At 40.1% G+C, this 18,268-nt stretch overlaps 1 protein-coding gene across 5 annotated transcripts; it reads left to right on the top strand.

Annotated features, from left to right (window-relative positions):
- Positions 1-12,713: 12,713 nt before the first annotated feature.
- Positions 12,714-17,715, top strand: Srsf5 (serine and arginine rich splicing factor 5). Of its 5 annotated transcripts, none has more exons than XM_005004789.4 (8): positions 12,714-12,917; positions 13,862-14,008; positions 14,313-14,383; positions 14,498-14,596; positions 14,881-14,950; positions 16,169-16,242; positions 16,687-16,797; positions 16,910-17,715. In XM_005004789.4, exons 2-8 carry the CDS (start codon positions 13,883-13,885, stop codon positions 17,181-17,183), a joined length of 825 nt encoding a protein of 274 aa, XP_005004846.2. In that variant the 5' UTR covers positions 12,714-12,917; positions 13,862-13,882; the 3' UTR covers positions 17,184-17,715. The 5 variants fall into 5 exon arrangements, 4 of the variants coding, with proteins under 4 accessions (XP_005004846.2, XP_023421870.2, XP_003472431.3 ...); XM_023566102.2 differs by having other exon boundaries at positions 12,716-12,921; positions 16,913-17,715; XM_003472383.5 differs by having other exon boundaries at positions 12,716-12,921.
- The last annotated feature ends 553 nt before the right edge of the window (positions 17,716-18,268 follow it).

Genomic DNA, 18,268 nt, shown 5'->3' with positions numbered 1-18,268 from the left:
TCTTCCCAAGACTCCTACCTGGTTCTGGCACTGTCATCCCCTTCATAGCCTTTCCTCACTCTGATGTAATGTGATTGAGAAATCTTCCATAAAGCCACCACAGGCCCGAAACAACTGGGCACGTACTCTGTTCCTTGGATAGAGTAAAGTTCACTACCGTGGTGGTTGATGTCAACCGCCATCACTGGTTCCACCTCCACCTCCACCTTCACATCCACCTCCTCCCCTACCTCCTCGTTTTGAGCAACACTTAACTATTTATACTACGTATGCTGCCATTCTGAAGAGGAACTGCAGCTGGGAGCTCATGAAACTTGACCTGGAAATCATGAGATAGGATCCTACCTGGTTTGATTAAGATAACTTGGATGCCGCAGACTGAGATCCAGAAACTGTACCAGTTTAATATGCTAATGATGGCCTTAGCTGTTATGATCTGAATGTGTCTGTCAAAATGCATACATCGGAAACTGAATCCTCAATTCAGCAGTGTTGGGAGGTGGGGCCCTTTGGAGGGTGGTTAGGTCAGGAGAGCTCTGTACTCCTGAGTGGAGAAGCTGATTGTAAAAGGGCTTTCTGCTCTTCTGCCATGTGAGGCCATAACATTCCTTCCCTCCAGAAGATGCAGTGTTCAGTGTTCTTTCTGTTGGAGACAGAAAGCAGTCCTTGCCAGATGCTTGCCCCTTGATCTTGGGCTTTCAGCTTCCAGAACTGTGAGAAATAATTTTCTGCTCTTTATAAATTACTCAATGTATGGCATTCTATTAGAGAAGCACAAATGACCAAGCCACTGGCTTTCTGTCAGGCTCCAAGTTTCTGCAGCTCTGAGTTCTTAAAGGCATTTCACTGTGAATTCAACTAGGTCTCTACAGATCTCAATAGCATGGCCTAATTATTTCACCATTGGGATACCTTAGTCTTGTTCTCCTTAGCCCAATCCAGGGGCCATTTGCATTAATACCCAATAGCAGAGCTCTTAAAATAGCAAACTGTTTATTTAGGGTACAGTGGCCAGAGAGAGACACATGGTAGAGATTCCCATTCTTTTCCATAATCTTGGCGCAAGAGTAAGCCATTTCTTCTGGCCTAATCTTGTGCCGTTTGTGGCTGCTCTGACTTATCACACGCACCAGTTGGGAAGTGCTCTCCACTGGCCTGGTTCTGCATGCCTTGACCTTAACACTCATATCAGGGAAGGAGTAATTTCAGGATGGGGAAGTTTGGCAGATCTCTATGATGGCTTTCTTATCAGTTTTAGGAGATAATGTTTGAGAGGCTTCCCCTCTTGACCTCACAAAAGACAGCCTAGTAATTAGTAAGTTCTTAGTTCCTGACAGCTTGTGGGGTGCAGGAGGTTTGGAGGACAGGCAAGCACCGGGATGGCTGTGGTGGGTGGGAGAAGCAATTTGGAAACAGAAAGCAATCCTCAGGAGATGCTTGTCCCTTGTTCTTGAACTTCTGGCTTCCAGAACTGTGAGAAATAAAAGCACAGTTCTATGGGTAGCTACGGCTCTCATTCAGTTCTCTTCTCTGGTCCATCTTCCTTTCTCCTCTCCTCTCCTCTCCTCTCCTCTCCTCTTCCTCTCCTTTCCTCTCTCTCCTCTCCTATGTCCCCCACTCTCTTCTCTTCCCCCCCTCTTCCCTCCCTTTGAAATAAATCCATGGCATGGTTAGGGCTTTGGAGTGTTTAAGTCCTTTATATTTTACATACAGAAGGTCTGGGGCATGAGAAGAAACTTTACATGCTCTTTAAACTACTGTCTATTAGTTTGTTACAGAAGGTTGATCTCTACTATGACTTTGGTCCTTTCTGACTAGAGAGACAGGGCTGCCCATGTTAATGGTTATAATTAGGATGTGATGAGTGTGCTGGACTCTGGACACAGCATGCATTATCTCACTCAATCCTCATAACAACCCTATCTATGAATGAAGTCCTGTTATTAACTTATTTTTTTAACCTGTGTAAACTTACAAAGGCATAGCAACATACATAAATTCATGGATTTGCTCCTGAAAGAAAGTGTCAGAGTCACTATGATGTCCTAAGGACTATTTCAGTTTTTAGAGCTTAAAGTAATAAGCCTTGGACCTGAAATTCCAACACACACCTGATCTCAGTTCCTGAGCTTTTCGCTAAAGGTCCAGTTGCTTCCCTGCTATGATTTGGCTTGTGAGTATCATTTCTAACACAGCCTGGATACTTAGGTCCTTACTGGTAGTGGCTTATACTGAACTCATTTATATATTACAGGTTCCACTTCTGTAACACAAAGACAAAAATGTATACTTACCTCACCAGGGATGTGAAATGTTCTCTCCTCACTTAAAAAATGTTATAAGGTTTTTGATATTCGATTTGCTTGACTCCCTCATAATGGGAAGAAAATCTTTTAGAATCATAGAGTTGATAAAGATATCCCAGTTTCAATTCAAAGTTTCATCATTTATCAGCTGTGTGACTTTGACCTTTGGTTTCAATATTTTTTTAAAAGAGACTATTAACTGACGTTGAGAGTTGTACAAGAGCTGACACATCCAAAGCCCTGAGCACTATGCCAGTAATGTGTCAGGGATGCATATGAAATAGGACCAGGGCTGTAATGATGCTCCTGGGTTGAAATTAGGCTGATACTGCACTGGAAGGAGTGTGGCTGAGAATGGGGCTTAGAAGGCGGCACCTAGAAGTGGAAAGGCCAACCAACTCTCTGTGAAGAAAGAAGAGACAGCATTGGAAAGTGAGGTAGGTTAAATGGGAAGTTCTCTTATTTAAGTTTTAAAATGGAAACTAAGCATATTTGAAAGTCAAAGACTGTGGGAGTGAAGCTAGATAAGAGAAAATCTTGGCTGGAGCAGGGCTTGGAATTTGGTGCCTCAAGAACCCAAACTTCGGAAGACCTTGAATTCCTTCTTGCTGAGACAGATGAGACAGATGAGCAGGAGGAGGTAGGTAGGAGAATAGATGCTTGAAGATGGAGCAGGGGAGAGAGAGAGAGAGGCGACTGCAGCTGGATTACTTCCATTTTCCTACGTGAAGTAGGAGCGCTGTGCCAACCAGCTTCTAAGACAGCCCCAGTTATCCCCACCTCCTGGGTCTCACAGCCTGCGTGGTTCCCTTCCACACTGCACCAGGCGTGGGCGGTGTGACTGATGATGTCCAGCAGTGGCTATGTGTCATGACTTCACTTGTGTCCTTAGAAAAAAGTGAGCTGGCCCATGCAGGTTGGATTAATTTTTGTCAGTTAAATACGCAGGAATCTTTGTGAATTGAAGATTCCTGGGTCTGGGGGGAAATGGCACTGGCTCTCTACATCTGGAATAAGTGGTGATTCTTTTAAAGAATGTTGAGTTGAGCTGGGCAGGAAGACACATGCCTGTAATCCCAGAACTTGGGAGTCTGAGGCAGGGGATTGCTAGGAGTTTGACCCCAGCCTGGGCTACAAAGTGAGTTGAAGGCCAGCCTGAAATGCATAGCAAGATCCTAACTCAAAAAGACAAAAAAAAAAAAAACATAGAATCATGAGTTTTGAGAATGTTATGCGTTATTTCTTAAGTATCCCTGTAAGGTACTAAAAGCTTGGTTGGCAGCTTGTGGTGCTACTGGGGGTGTGGGACATTTTAGAGGAAGGATGTTAGGTCACTAGGGGATATTGAAGGGGATATTGGTACCCTGGTCCCCCCTCTCTCCTGACTGCCACAAGGTGAATAGACCTCTTCTGTCACATGCTCTCTGCCACTAGCCCAAAGCAATGGGACCAAATGATCATGGACTAAAATCTCTGAAACCATGAATCAAAAAGCAAACCTTTCCTCTTTTGAGTTGACTTATCCTGGGTATTTTGTCACAGCAACAGAAAGCTGCCTGACACAGGCGTAAACATAAAAGTGGAACAGGAGAAGCTAAAGCAAGAATTAAAACTGGATATTAATACATAGTAGCAACTGATAAACACTAATTCAGAATTCAGTGACAAATGTGCTATAAAGAATTTCTATGTTTTTCAATGAGTTCTGAATAAATAGGAATTATTTTCTATCTCTGCTAAGAAAATATTTTCTGGGACTTCCGGGAGAACATGGCAGATAGATAGCAGCAACTTCGGAGGCTCTCTGAGAAACTGTACTTAAAATCCAGGAATGGTGCTAGGCGAGAAATCCTAAGCAAGGGGAGATATACTTTGCCAACCCAGGAATGAACTAAACTAAGAGAAACCAACTGGAAACGCAATCCCGGTGATATAACAGGAACAGATAAGGTCTCAGCACGGAAGCTGGACCCTGCATCACTGGAAGCTGCGATTTGAATTTCCTGTAGCTGGTGCTGCGTCCCAATCGGCATGGGAAGGAGAGAGGCGCAAAAGCTCTGAGAGTGGGAAGCAGTGAATGGAGTTGAGAGTGGGGCTAGCAGGGAGGCCTGCATCGACCTTCGGTGAGTGAGCGGATCAGGGACCCTTCCATTAGAGTAGGAGGCTTCAGCAAAGGACATATTGGGACTGGGCAGACTAGCCGGAACAGGTTGTTGTAGTGACTTCAGTCACATATTCCCCTCTCAAGCAGGATTGGTGGGGAGTGCCTGGCCTGCGTGACGCCGCTAAGACCCAGTAGGCTAACCCAACCCAGGTCCCAGTGCCTAGCAGTGAAGCCTTCGGTAGGTTGACCTGGAGGGGCGGGCCCAGCATAGGCTGCCCAGGTCTGTGTCTCCCTAGTACACTGCAGTGGGTGGGAACACCTAGCTGGCACAATTCAAACAAACTGTAACTGACAAAGAAAGAAACTGGGCCTCCTATATTGGCTTGTATAAAAGGAACAAAAAATATGGGAAGAGGGAGCAACAAGAAAAGGTCCTCAGCCCCCAATCCTGAGAAACATGCAATATCAGACACGGCACCAATAGACATAAAGTGCTATCTCTAGAGCCTCATAGATGAGTTCAGGAATGAAGTTATTAACAACCTGAAGCAAGATATAAGTAGAACAGTTAGAGAAATGCTAAACACCACCCAAGAAAAAACAGATGGGGGAATGGAAGAACAGAAAAAAAGGGGAGAATTGTTTGATGGAGAAAATAGGGAAAACATAGAATACGTGAAGCAGGTTCAAAGAGATTACCAGGAAACCAAAAACTCTATGGAAAACTGGCATAACAGCTTGAAAGAAACTAAGGATAGATTATCTAAACTGGAGGACAGATTTGTAATGTGGGAGCATGAAATGAAAACCTTCTTTAAAAAAAAACAACAAAAAAACAAACAGCAACAATACAAAGGCTAGAAGATGATAAGAGGATCTATAACTTAAGAATTAAGAACATAAAAGAAGAAGTAGGGACACAAACAAATGGACTACAAAAGCTATTCACAGAAATAATCCAAAAGAATTTCCCTAATTTAGCAAATAGTAAAGATACTCAGATGTACGAGGCATACAGGACCCCAGACACCTACAACCCAAACAGAGCTACACCCAGGCATATAATAATCAAAATTCCAGAAATCCAAATATAAGAACAGAATATTAAAAGCCATCAGAGACAAGAAACAGATCACTTACAAAGGAACACCCATCAGAAATACAGCAGACTTCTCGGCACAAACCATCAAATTACAAAGAGCGTGGGGGGAAATAAGTCAAGCTTTGAAAGATAATAATCTCCAGCCAAGATTGAAATATCCTGCACAACTGTCCCTAGAAATTGATGGAAAAACAAGGTGTTTCCAGGATAAAGAGGAACTTGGGGAATTTGCAACCACCAATCCAACTTTACAGAGAATACTGCAGGATATTGTAAAAAAGGAAAATACCAAGATTCCAGAAACTGGCAGAGAGGCCACAATGAATGGAGCAGAAAGTGAAATGAAGAAGACAAATTGACAACAAATGACAGAAAAAGAGCTCAACAGAAATGAGGCAGAGAAGATTGGATGGTAGGAACAGCTATTTTGGAGAAAACAAGACACCATAATAGCTAGTGCTGATTTAGTATCATTTTGTTTTGAAGTCCCATCAAACTTGTATTCTTCTGTCTCCATCGGTCTTAACAGGTTGTATCTTATTGGATTTTATTATATGTGATAATATAAGCAAAAACTTTTATAGACAAGGAGATTATACAGAAACCATTGTTCATTTTCTGTTAATTGGTTCTAAATACCCTGTAATAATGTCATTCTCTTGAATGGTTTTATATTGTCTTGATATGTTTGATGCTACAGTATATGAAGTTATATTCAAAGATTTCAAGGAAAGAGACACTATGGTAACTATTTTTATGTCAGGATATCTTGTGGTGAAACACTATTTTGCTTAAATGGTTATGTTTTGACCTGCGCTGTTCTGTTGTTATGCCCTCTTTTATCTCAACCCTCCCTTTTTAAAAAAAATTATTTACTTTTTTCTTTATATCTTTTTAATTAAGGGAAAAATAAATAATAGCAGAATACATTATAGTAACCTACTTTGATTTCCTATTAACTTAACTTGAAATCCTGTATTGCCCTCACCATCTTGTTTTGACTGATTTTCCCCTATTCTGCTTTGCTTGATAGTACCAAGTTCGAAAGTATAGACAACAACTGTGAAGACAATAAGATTCATTATGATGCCCATTCTGGTTGACTATTATCTTCTTTTAAAGTCCTGTAATGTCTCCAATGCTTTGGGTTTATTCTTTACTGTTTTGTTCAATTTTATTATAACTGACAATTCTTCTTAAAATAGCAAGAGGCAGTATGGTAACCATTGTTGATCACCTTATATTTTGTTTTTACATTATCTATTATGTCCATCCTTTTGATTTGACTGACTCTGTTCTGATACGTCGCATTTGGTTTTACTCTCTTCAAAAAAAAGTAATAAGAACTGTGGGAGTAATAAAACCCAAAATGTGTAATTGTCATTGTACAAAAGAAAAGAAAAGAAAGTGCTCTAAAGGTTATAACTGCATATATATTTAAGTGTATAAGATAGATAAACTATATTACTGAGTTTTTTTTTTTTTGGACCATTGAACAAAACTGTTTGCACTCTCACTGTTTGAAAGTCCACTTTATATGCTTCAATCTTGTAACTTGAACAACTATTTCTAAGATGAAAATATGTAATCTATTAAGTAGTGATTTCTTACTATTTATTTTTTAAATTTTGTATTACTTGTACCCTTTTTCTGTTTTTTTCTTTTTCTCCTCAAATTAAAAAAAAAAGAAAAGAAAATATTTTCGGGATCCTTAATGTTAACCTTTTTTACCCGTTTCTTCACAGATGCTGCTCTATTTCAATTCCTATGAAGAGTTGCTCCATTTGTATTAATGTCTGTTTCATCACAATCTTCTCTGGCTTTGGTTGTTGGGAACATGCAAATCTGGGAGGATTTGTTCCTGCTCTGGGATTCCCAGGGCCACTCCAGTGTGCAGAAGGGCATCATGTGCCACAGCTTGGAATGGCTTGGTCAGGAAAGATCAATAGGCCTTTGAAGCCTCTGTTTCCTCTTTTTAGCAATGTTAAAATGGTCCCAAGCAAGTTTCCTGTCAAACCTGAGTGCAGAGAAGAGATGAAGCCAGATTTTAGGCAGAACCAAGGATTGAGTTCTTAGAACTAGGTCAGTGGTTTGCTCCTCTGACCAAGTTTAAGAATCCGCCCAGACTATTTGAATCAGAATTTCTTCTAGTGTGAGTGAGGCAGCAGGATGTAATAAGCACGGCACAGATAATTTTAATGTACTGTTACTATCGAGAAGCACCACTCTAATGCTCAAATGAAAGCACGGGCATGTTCAGTTAATGATGGGAACATGGTCTGAGAAATGCATTGTCAGGTAGTTTCATCTCTGTGGGGACGTCAGATGTACTTACACGAATCTAGGAGGAACACCAGCCCTATGAGGCTGCTGCTGCTGGAACGTGGGATATGATTTTATTGTACAGTTTTTTTTAAAAAATAAGTACACTCTAAGACAAAGATAAAAGTATAATATAATAAATGCATAAACCATAACAACTGTTCATCATCATCATCATTATCAAGTATTACATACTGTGCATAATTGTATGTGCTGTCCTTTCATATGACTGCCAGTGCAGCAGGTGTGTTTACAATAATGTCACACAAACACATGAGTAACGTGTTGTGCTGTGACATTACACTGGCTACTACCTCACTAGGCAATAGAAATTTTCAGCTGAATTCTAAGCTTATGGGACTATCGTTATTGGTGTGGCCCATCATTGACTGAAATGGAACATCCTTATGTGTTGCATGATAGTGGGCTTACAGGTATTTTAGATGTCTTGCAAGACTTTAATTAACAATAACAAAAAGAAATCAGTATGTAATAACAGAAAGAAAAGTGTGTAGGTATGAATCTGTGTCAAAAAGTGAGCATTCTGAAAACCCATAAATTTCTACGAGAGATTATGAAAACATTCTTATTCTTTTGGAAAATCTTTAGCATCATAAACTAGAATCAAAGAGATGATTTTTTCTTACTTTGGGATTTCTGGATAGGCATGTTTAAGCATCTGGTGATATTTAGGACATTTTCAGAAAAACAGAATAGCTGGATGAATTATTCCTCCAGTCATGTGAAGTGCAAAAACAGCATATATGTGAATAGATGCTATACTTATGAATACTATACTTATTTATAGATACTATAAATATGTTAAAACAAACAGACATGATAAATACACATAGTTCTTGTGAAAAATCTTACATACCAAGTTATATATCCAAGGATGATTTATGTCTTGAAGATACAATTATGCTTCTGGAAACACAGTAAAGGAAAATTCTAAGTAGTTATTTCTAATGGGTTGGGAATAGGGATGATTTATCCCCCATCAATAATAGGGATTGAATCTCTATAGTATTGAACTATTTCCCTGTTCTTTTAAAATTTATCTTAATTTTCTCAGGCTAGCCTTGGACCTGCAATGCTCCTATCTTTTAACCGTCTAAGAACTGGGATAATGAATACACATAACATGCCCAGTTTAGGGATATTTTTTTCTAAAATGTCATATTTGTATTTTTACAAAATGATGTTACTTTTGAACTGGAAAAACATGTACGAAGAAGAGATGGGAAGAAAATACAGCAAAATATAATCAGAGGTTGATTTGGTGAGATAGAATTGTATTTTCTCTTTTTTCAATTACTTTTGCTGTTGAATATTTTTACTATAATGAACATATATCTCTTGTTATAACTGGAATCAAATAATTTTTATTTAAAAATAACAATCAAATCTTATTTCCTTGTTTCAATTTTATTATCTGACAAACAGGTGAGCATTTATAGGGCAGTTTAAAATCTGGAATGTTCAGGAGACTGGCAAATGTATTTTGCAAAGTGCCAGCTCATAAATATTTTAGGCTTTGTGGGCCACATAGTCTGTATTGCAGTGACTCAGCCCTGTGCTGGTAAGGAAACCACAGATGTAGACCATTAAGTAAATAACAGGAAAGCCTATATTCCAAGCAAACTTTATTTGTGAATGTTGAACTTTCAATTTCAAAAATTGTCACGCATCACCAAATGTTATGCTTAAATTTTTAATTTTTTTGGTACCTGTTTGCAATACATGATTACATTCATTGTGGGGAGTTGATACAAGTTCATAATATGTATTAATTCTTTTTACTTCTCCTCTCCTATCCTAAATATTATTCTTATTTTGATTCCTCTTCTCCCAAACATTTAAAATTTGAAAGGATTCTCAGGCCATGTAAGAAGTAAGCAGCTAGATTAGGCATAAAGATTGTAATTTGCTGGCTTGAGTCAGAAGAAATTAGGAGTGGGTGAATGAAACATACGGGTCATATTGAGTTCCCTGCAGAATGGATAATCAATTTTGTGTTTATTTTAATATTGGATTTAAAAAATTTTTTTTCCTTTAGTGAGGACTTATTCACTTGGTTGTCTTAGGAAAAAGATGCCAAGCTATTTTGTTGAAATATTAATATAGGAAGAAAATGATCTGGAAAAAATGATCATGTAAATCTAGGTCCATAAATATTGAATTTTGCACTAGGTGTTTCTGGAATGATGAATAACATACCTTTAATATAAGTCCATGATGAAGGAATTATAGGGATGTAAACAGAATATTGTAGGACCATATAATGAGGAAATAATTCTGCTTATGGAATTTGACTGGCTTTATTGAAGAAATTGGTAAGAAACAGTCTGGTAGGGATAACGGAAATTAGATAATTGTCATGGAAAAGACTAACATTTCAGAAGACGAGTATTTTAAAATGCTTTTAGTATTTACAGTAATAATAATGAAATACTACTTTTGTGTAATTCACAAACTTTTTAATAGCTAATAAATCAAGGAAAAGGGGTTTAGAAAATAATTAATCCTGAAGAAAGTCACAACACCCAGGACTGAAGGCACCAACTTTTTTCACAGGATACAGTACCATGTTTCTTGTCTCTCACCCCCAGGAAACCTTTCCCAGGTTACTTTCTCTTATTGTAGCGAAAGTAACTTGAAGTGAATGAAATCAGAAGCATTTGCTTCCACCATCAACACAACATGTAGAAAGTATTTGGAAGACCAACCTATGTTTTGAAATTACATAGAAATAATGCATGTGTAATTAAATAAGAACTGATTTGGAATTTTGCATACTGATTTGCATATGATAAGATGCCAAGGTTTATAAGATCAACAGCGAAAGATAAGTTTTTTTTTCTCAATTTAACAATATAGGTCTTATTTTATTTTATTTTTTATTTTTTTGCAATGCCGGGGATTGAACTCACGACCTCACACTTGCCAGGCAAGTGCTTATGCTGCTGAGCTATATCCCCAGCATAGGTCTTATTTTAAATGACACTATATCGGATCTTTGACTAAGTCAAATACTGCAAGCACACGCATGCTCAAGACTTTGGGGGACATTTCAGCTGAAGGGAGCCAGATAAATAATAAATAAATGGAAGACCAGGCTGTTTGTACAACAAAGAAAGCAGCAAACTTTTCTGGATCTGCTGAGGGTGGGCTAAAAGGCCAGTCAAGTGTCTACCAGCCAAGGGCACAGTTTTAAAAGATGTCTTTCTCTCATGAGACTGGATCACCAGGTGTCATGGTTAACTTGTTTTTGGAACCGTTGAGTTACTCTTGTACTTGGGGTTATCATCTTGTGCAAACGTTTCCACCTTGTAGTTTGGTTGGGGCTTCAAGCTTAGGGTTGAAGGATGTTAGGTGCTCAGGTTGCAGCTGTGAGGAGCAGAGGGTGGGGGCAGAAAGACTGGAGAGAGAAAGAAAAACACATAATAGCTCTGATGCTCAATAAGACGACTTAACCCTGTATTATATTCTTGGATGAACAACATCCCTATATGCAGACCTGGATAGGCTCTGACCCAAGAATTAAGGGGACAGACATAGTTCGGCAACAGAGATGCCAAGTTTTATTCCATTTTAGTCATCTATCCTCTATCAGGCTTATATCTGAAGAGGCAGTGATTCTACAAGTGCATCCTTTATGCTTGTGTAAAGTAACCTAGGCAGTTATTAAACCAAACTTCAGAGGTGTTATTTACAGTAAAGCTGCTGGGAAACTAACACTGTATTACCCAGCTGTGTGATCTCTAAAATTAGTGATTTTTAATTCTGCTAAAAGTGACAGAAGTTATAAGGCTTATTTAGCTTTTTTTCTTGGTAATAAATTTTCTTATTTTGCATAAGAATTTTGCTTTTGTGGTTTTTCAGTCTCATATCCACTCTGCCGAAGAGGTAAAGTGCCGCGATACAAGGGGCAATAGCATACTGTCCCTTAACTCAATGTTTGTCTCTTTGGTGGTCCCTAACAACTTCAAATCCATCCTTTTCCCATCATAGATAACTAACTACAGTTTTGCTGTGTACTGAGGCTTTTTTTATTTGCACATATCACTGCTAATTGGACTAGCTCATCGCATACAGTCCAAGTTCATAAAGGCCTTGAGGTCAGAGGAAGGACTAGTTGCTCTTCTCTTTCCTGAACTATTTTATTTATCTCTCTGTAACTCTAGTTGCAAGTTTGCAATCCTAGATTCTGTGTACTTTTCAAAAATGGTCTGCTTTGGGCTTCACCTAGAAGCATGAAAGAAAGTTTTCAGCATCATTCTCTTTATACCCAAATTTCTAGGCCAACCAAATTTAACAGGGTAAATACTGGAATTAAAGAGATGTGTGTGTGGGGGTGTGTGTGTACGTGTATTATTACACCATGAAAGCCCAAGTCTTTGCTTTTGAAGAATTACAGATGTCCATGCATCACATTACTGAAATTTAAGCCGGGAGGACTAATCAAATACTACCTTAAGTTTGAAAAGCAAAAACAACAACCAGCTTGACACCTTGCAGCCAGTTCAGGCCCAGGGTGGCAAAATCCGCGTTCAACTCCAGTGCTGCAAGAAAACTGCACGCCAAGAGCTCATTTCAGGGAATTCACTTGGGCCTCCAGGGGCACCCCTAAATTGCACGCAACAAGAGACAGAGGAGGAGGCTGTGACTCTTGGAATATCTAGGAAAAACTAGATATAAAAAGGGCTGCTGGTCAGCCTAATTTTATTTCAGAGATGACGACGAACCCAACTAAATCACCCAGGCACAGAAAACTTCCCTGTGGGCGTTGTTCCTACAGCCCCGCCCACAGCCCCACCCACCGCGGTGAGGTTCGTTCTCTGGGTCAAGGAAAGGAAGCCCCACTTCCGCCCTGAATCCAACGGGGAGGACCAGCCAAGCCCTAGGGGCGGCCCCGGAAGTGACGCAGAGACGCGCCTTCCATTTTGTGGACAGCCGGAGCCACTAAGTGCGTCAGTTTTGGAAAGACGTAGACGAGTTGTGTTCTGGTCTGCGGGGAGGTAGACGGCTTTGTCGCAGACTACGGACCTTTCTGGGTCTCAGCCGCCAAAGATCCTGTCCGGTAGGTGAGTGGCTCACTTTGAGGGCAAGGCTCCTCGGATCGAGGCTTCTTCATGGCCGCTCAGGTCGCGAGCGGTGGGGGCTGCTCTCTTTGCGGAGGACGGCGTCTAATGAGCGCAGTTGATCGAGGTGGGCGCTGGGGCACGTCTCGTTTTTGGTATTGCTTGAGGGGTGTAGGTGGAAGGGCGGTCACGGTGTTTTTATAGAGGGCTCGCCCGCTCTAACTTGCCAGGCTTGTCATTGGTCGGCCCTTCCTGTAGTGGGCCGGGCGCGCTCTGGCTTTGCTCGGGCTGCCGTTAGGGCGCCCCCCGGGCGTGCACGGGGCCTCTGGCCCGGCTGGGCGGAGGAAAGGGGAGTGAGCAGGGAGTAAGGCACAAGCGCTTCTGCACCGCCGCTGACTCCGCAGTCGCCATTTTGTGGCTCTAGTGGCCCCGCCTGCTGCCGAGTGCGCAGGCGCGATGGGGCCTCGCGTGATCCCGCCTCCGACTCCAGTGACCCTCCCAGCGAGCGGTGACGCGGTCTTGGCTTTCCGCCATTGGTTACTGTCACAGAGGGCGGGCCCTGCTCCACCCGCGCTTCTCGGCTTTTCGGAACTGCGGCAGATGGGAGGGGTCGCGGGAGTCATGGGGGTGGGGCGAGTGGGGGAGAGTGCGGCTGCGCAGTTGGAGAGGTGGCAGTGGGCGTTGCGGTTGATGCAGGCTGTATGGTAGGGTAACGTGTTGGGAGCCGAGTTTTAATTGTGTTTGAGTTGATTAAGAGCCATTGTTTGTCGTCATATATATAACATTATTGAGTAAATGTTTTTATGCCATCTGTCTATTAAGAGCCATTGTTTATAGTCATATATATAGCATTATTAGGTAAATATTTTTATACCATCTATGTATTTGATCGCTAGACATAATGTACCATTCATTGGTATTGTCAACTGTATATTTCTAACAGGGCACACACTAGCCGGAGGCCATGAGTGGCTGTCGAGTGTTCATCGGGAGATTAAATCCAGCGGCGAGGGAGAAAGACGTCGAAAGATTCTTCAAGGGTTATGGACGGATCAGGGATATTGATCTGAAAAGGGGGTTTGGTTTTGTGGTAAGTATTTAGAACTGGATGAATTGTCTGTTAGTGTGGAAAGCTGTTGATAAGCACTAATTTTGGTATTGAGTCCTGGTTTTAAGTTTGGTTTTCAGAAAAGATTATGGAGCCTTGAGCCTGAATTTTAAAGATTAACTTAAAGCCAGCTGGAATCCATTCCCCATCACCCTTTGATTAGGTATATCTGTATCTTGATGTTAAGATACTGCTCTTCCCATCTTGTCTCAGGTTTTTAGTGTACCTACTGTGTTGTGAAAAAGCATGCTTGAAGCCCCAGTAAGCATCTTAAGCTCTGTTTTAGGAATTTGAGGATCCGAGGGATGCAGATGATGCTGTATATGAACTTGATGGAAAAGAACTTTGTAGTGAAAGGTGAGACACTTAATTTTATAATTACCCCTAAAAATAGAGTAGGTCAGCTGGATCAAGTACAGTACATCGTTGTATAGAGCTTATGTACGTAATAGAGATTTTTCTTTTCTACAGGGTTACTATTGAACATGCTAGGGCTCGGTCTCGAGGAGGAAGAGGTAGAGGACGCTACTCTGATCGTTTTAGTAGTCGCAGACCTCGAAATGATAGACGGTATGTAGCAGATGAACGGCTGCTTTGAGCAATTGTTACTGCAGTGACTGTTTAAGGTTCAGGAACCATTTGCAGTAAATGATCCTGATACTTTAGTTTATGATACAGTGCTGTTTCTAATACGTAATTAGTGGTACCGAGTTAACATAGGAACTGTTGGTGGAGGTCATTTGAATGACTAATACCCTGATTACCTGAACTTGTCCACAGTTGAACACAAATGCACATGTCACTGCACATAACACTGCGTTTTTTCCATTGTGAATACTCATTTTCTTCCTCAGAAATGCTCCACCTGTCAGAACAGAAAATCGACTTATAGTTGAGAATTTATCCTCCAGAGTCAGCTGGCAGGTTTGTTGAAAATAGTTTTGAGTTATTTAAATGTGGCTTTAAAATTTTTTAATGGGCAATTAATGTTTTATTAATATATTTTATTAAATGTAGTTTATATTTAATTAAATTAATGAATTTAATTGAATTATAATTTTAAATTTTAATTAAATGTAACTGGGGGATGTTTCAAATGTTAATATTAGTGATCAAATGTAAATGTTTTGAGGATATTTTTTCATGTTCTTTAAAATCAATTTTAACCAAATATTGAACCCTTTATTTGCCAGCCTATCTGTGTCGTTGGCCTTATGACGAGGAGTGCCTGTGGGTTATCCTAATCGTTGTCTTGGTCACTCTTGGTTGGGCCTGGTTGACTTTGCCAGTCAGCTCCTACAGTGATCAATTGGCCACCTCTAGATCTGTGTTTGCCGGTCTAGACGTAATCGGTGCACTTTCTTGAAGTGCCGGGTTGCAGCGATCCCAGAGCCTTGATAACGTGATCTGATCCCTAAGTTGAGAGCTGTCTTCTGTAACGCTTCCGAATAAGAGGTCCTGGTCGAAAGAGTTGAAAAGATACGAAATTAGTTGGTCGTTGGAATCCTGATCGCAGTAAAGTGTTCCTTGGTAACTGCACAAGAGTAGAACATGTCTGCATCGCCAGTAGTCTGCTAATAGGGAGGGCTGTGCGATAAAGGCTTCCACGATTGGGTAGTATCCATCAAGTGGGTGGCGAAGAGCCAGTCGGGCATTTGTCATGAAGGTTTCTCCGACCGATTAATGGTTTGCTGCTTGACTAGCCTAGGGAAATATTAATAAAGGTAATGTAAAATTTTTTAATGACATCTGGGGCACAAAATAACTGGTGTCTTGTAAATGTTCTGTTTTTTAAATATAAAACTTCTACTTTAGTCCTTACTTTAAAAATATGTACTGTTTCTTTTTGTTTTGTTTTTTGTTTGTTTGTTTTTTTTCTTTGTACTGAGCTCAGTATAGACTAATACTACTTTAATGTTAAAAGTCTCTATTTCCTCTAGCATTTTGCTTAAAAGCAATATGCTATTTGCTTATTTCGTGCCCTGACATAATTTTGATTTCTGATAGAATACAAGTGTGGTATATGCCATGTTTGTACTTTATCTAACAACTTCTCTTTCAGTAGTCTTGTTTTTATACCATGTGATTGTTTGTGTGTCACTTTTTCCTCTTCCCTGCTTGAAACAATTGTCTTGTGTTAAGGATCTCAAAGATTTCATGAGACAAGCTGGGGAAGTAACCTTTGCGGATGCACATCGACCTAAATTAAATGAAGGGTGAGTGTATTGGAAGTGGCGAAAAACTTTTGAGACAATAGCCTAAAAGATTTATTGCAAACATTTCTGAGCAGTAACATTTCAAGATGATTGACTACAGTGGTTCTTCAGCAAGGACTGTTTTGCTTCCCTACAACATTTGGCACAGTGTCTACAGATTGGTTTTCTTGTCAAATGATTGTTGGTACTGCTGGTACTTAGAGGGTAGAGGCCCAGGTGTTCTGTTAAAATCAGACAGTGCTGCATAGAAGTCCCTTAGTGAGGAGTTGTGTGGCTCAAAATTTCAGCTGTGTCAGAATCTTGCTGAGTTATATTTTTCACTGGAAATAAGATTTAAAATAGCAATAACAAAAACAGAGCACCAGCTTTCTAATTGAGCCTGCTATATACAGTGTGTGAGATCATGGGATTTATGTGCTTTTAAAATGACTGTTTTTATTTTAGGGTGGTTGAGTTTGCCTCTTATGGTGACTTAAAGAATGCTATTGAAAAACTTTCTGGAAAGGAAATAAATGGGAGAAAAATAAAATTAATTGAAGGCAGCAAAAGGCACAGGTATGCTATATATTTTGAAGTCAAAAGTTTTATTTAATGGACTTACATGACCTGTCATATAGGCTGACTTTTTTTCCCCCCTTTTGTTTTCCTTTATTCATGTTCTTTGTAGTAGGTCAAGAAGCAGGTCTCGATCACGGACCAGGAGTTCCTCTAGGTCTCGTAGCCGATCTCGTTCCCGTAGTCGCAAGTCTTACAGCCGGTCGAGGAGCCGAAGCCGGAGCCGGAGCAAGTCCCGTTCTGGTAGTAGGTCTCCTGTGCCTGAGAAGAGCCAGAAACGTGGTTCTTCAAGTAGATCTAAGTCTCCAGCATCTGTGGATCGCCAGAGGTCCCGGTCCAGGTCCAGGTCCAGGTCCAGGTCCAGATCAGCTGACAGTGGCAATTAAACTGTAAATAACTTGCCCTAGGGGCCTTTTTTAAAACACAAAAACAAATTCCCAAACCATACTTGCTAAAAATTCTGGTAAGTATGTGCTTTTCTGTGGGGTGGGGTTTGGAGGGGGTTGGGTTGGGCTGGATATCTTTGTAGATGTGGACCACCAAGGGGTTGTTGAAAACTAATTGTATTAAATGTCTTTTGATAAGCCTTCTGCTCACATTTTTGTGAATGTCTGAAGTATATAGTTTGTGTACATTGACAGAGCTCTTTTATAACTAAAGCAAATTTAATTTTTTTGTACTAGAAAAAATTTTGAACATTTTAGTTCTTGATTATTCAAATATGTTAAGAATTAGTTTAATGCTTCAATTAAACTAATTAATAGCTTTGGACACCTAAAAGAGCTCTAAGTTTGCTTGTATATAAAGGCTTAATTTGAGTTTTTCTTGTTAGAGTTAAGGGTGTCCTCCTACCCACTCAACAGTTACAGGACAGACAGGCAACTGTTTGTCATTGATAATAAAATATTATAAAATGGCTTTTTTGTGTGTTTGAAGAACTCCTACGTACGGTTACTCCCATTTCCTTCCACATGTTTAAAACACAACAGATCTGTAATTACAATCTGTAATGCAGATCCTGGTATTACAATATTTTTGACATTTCCAGGTTACTTGAAGAGGCTGAGAAGTCAGTGAACTGTTGAAAACAGTGACAACTGAGTTGTCTGACAGTTGACCTTGTGTGTGTTCTTCACATCGTTCCCTCGTCTGTTCTTACCCTTTTGTGTCAAGTTACTGAAAGCCAAAAGGACAGTTTGGAAAGAAAGTTATGAAGTCTGTTTCTTTCTGGCCTGTTATAGTACAGTTTGGGTAGCCTGAGTTGATTAAAAAGATAAAGTTTAAGGTGCTGCTTTTGGTTCTTAGATGTAAATGTGAAAGTAGATATTTAGGGGAAGACAGCAGTGTAAAGTGCTTAAGGTCTGTATATTTCTTCATCCTGGTGTTAGAGTTCTATACCTAAGTCTTCAAACTCTGCCATATAATGAACTTAATTCTAGGAATCACAAAGACCATTCTTTGTCCTTTGTTT

This window comes from Cavia porcellus, unplaced genomic scaffold (genome assembly GCF_034190915.1).
Source record: "Cavia porcellus strain 051 isolate PalLab524CR breed Dunkin Hartley unplaced genomic scaffold, mCavPor4.1 scaffold_31, whole genome shotgun sequence".
Classification (NCBI taxonomy): Eukaryota; Metazoa; Chordata; class Mammalia; order Rodentia; family Caviidae; genus Cavia; species Cavia porcellus.
This window is presented reverse-complemented; position numbering and strand designations above follow the sequence as displayed.

Excerpts from the sequence above, each read along its gene's own strand:
- Srsf5 (XM_005004789.4), top strand. The coding sequence starts at position 13,883 with ATGAGTGGCTGTCGAGTGTTCATCGGGAGATTAAATCCAGCGGCGAGG. Across the intron at positions 14,384-14,497 it reads AAAGAACTTTGTAGTGAAAG|GGTTACTATTGAACATGCTA; the intron begins GTGAGACACTTA and ends TCTTTTCTACAG. Across the intron at positions 16,798-16,909 it reads GAAGGCAGCAAAAGGCACAG|TAGGTCAAGAAGCAGGTCTC; the intron begins GTATGCTATATA and ends TGTTCTTTGTAG.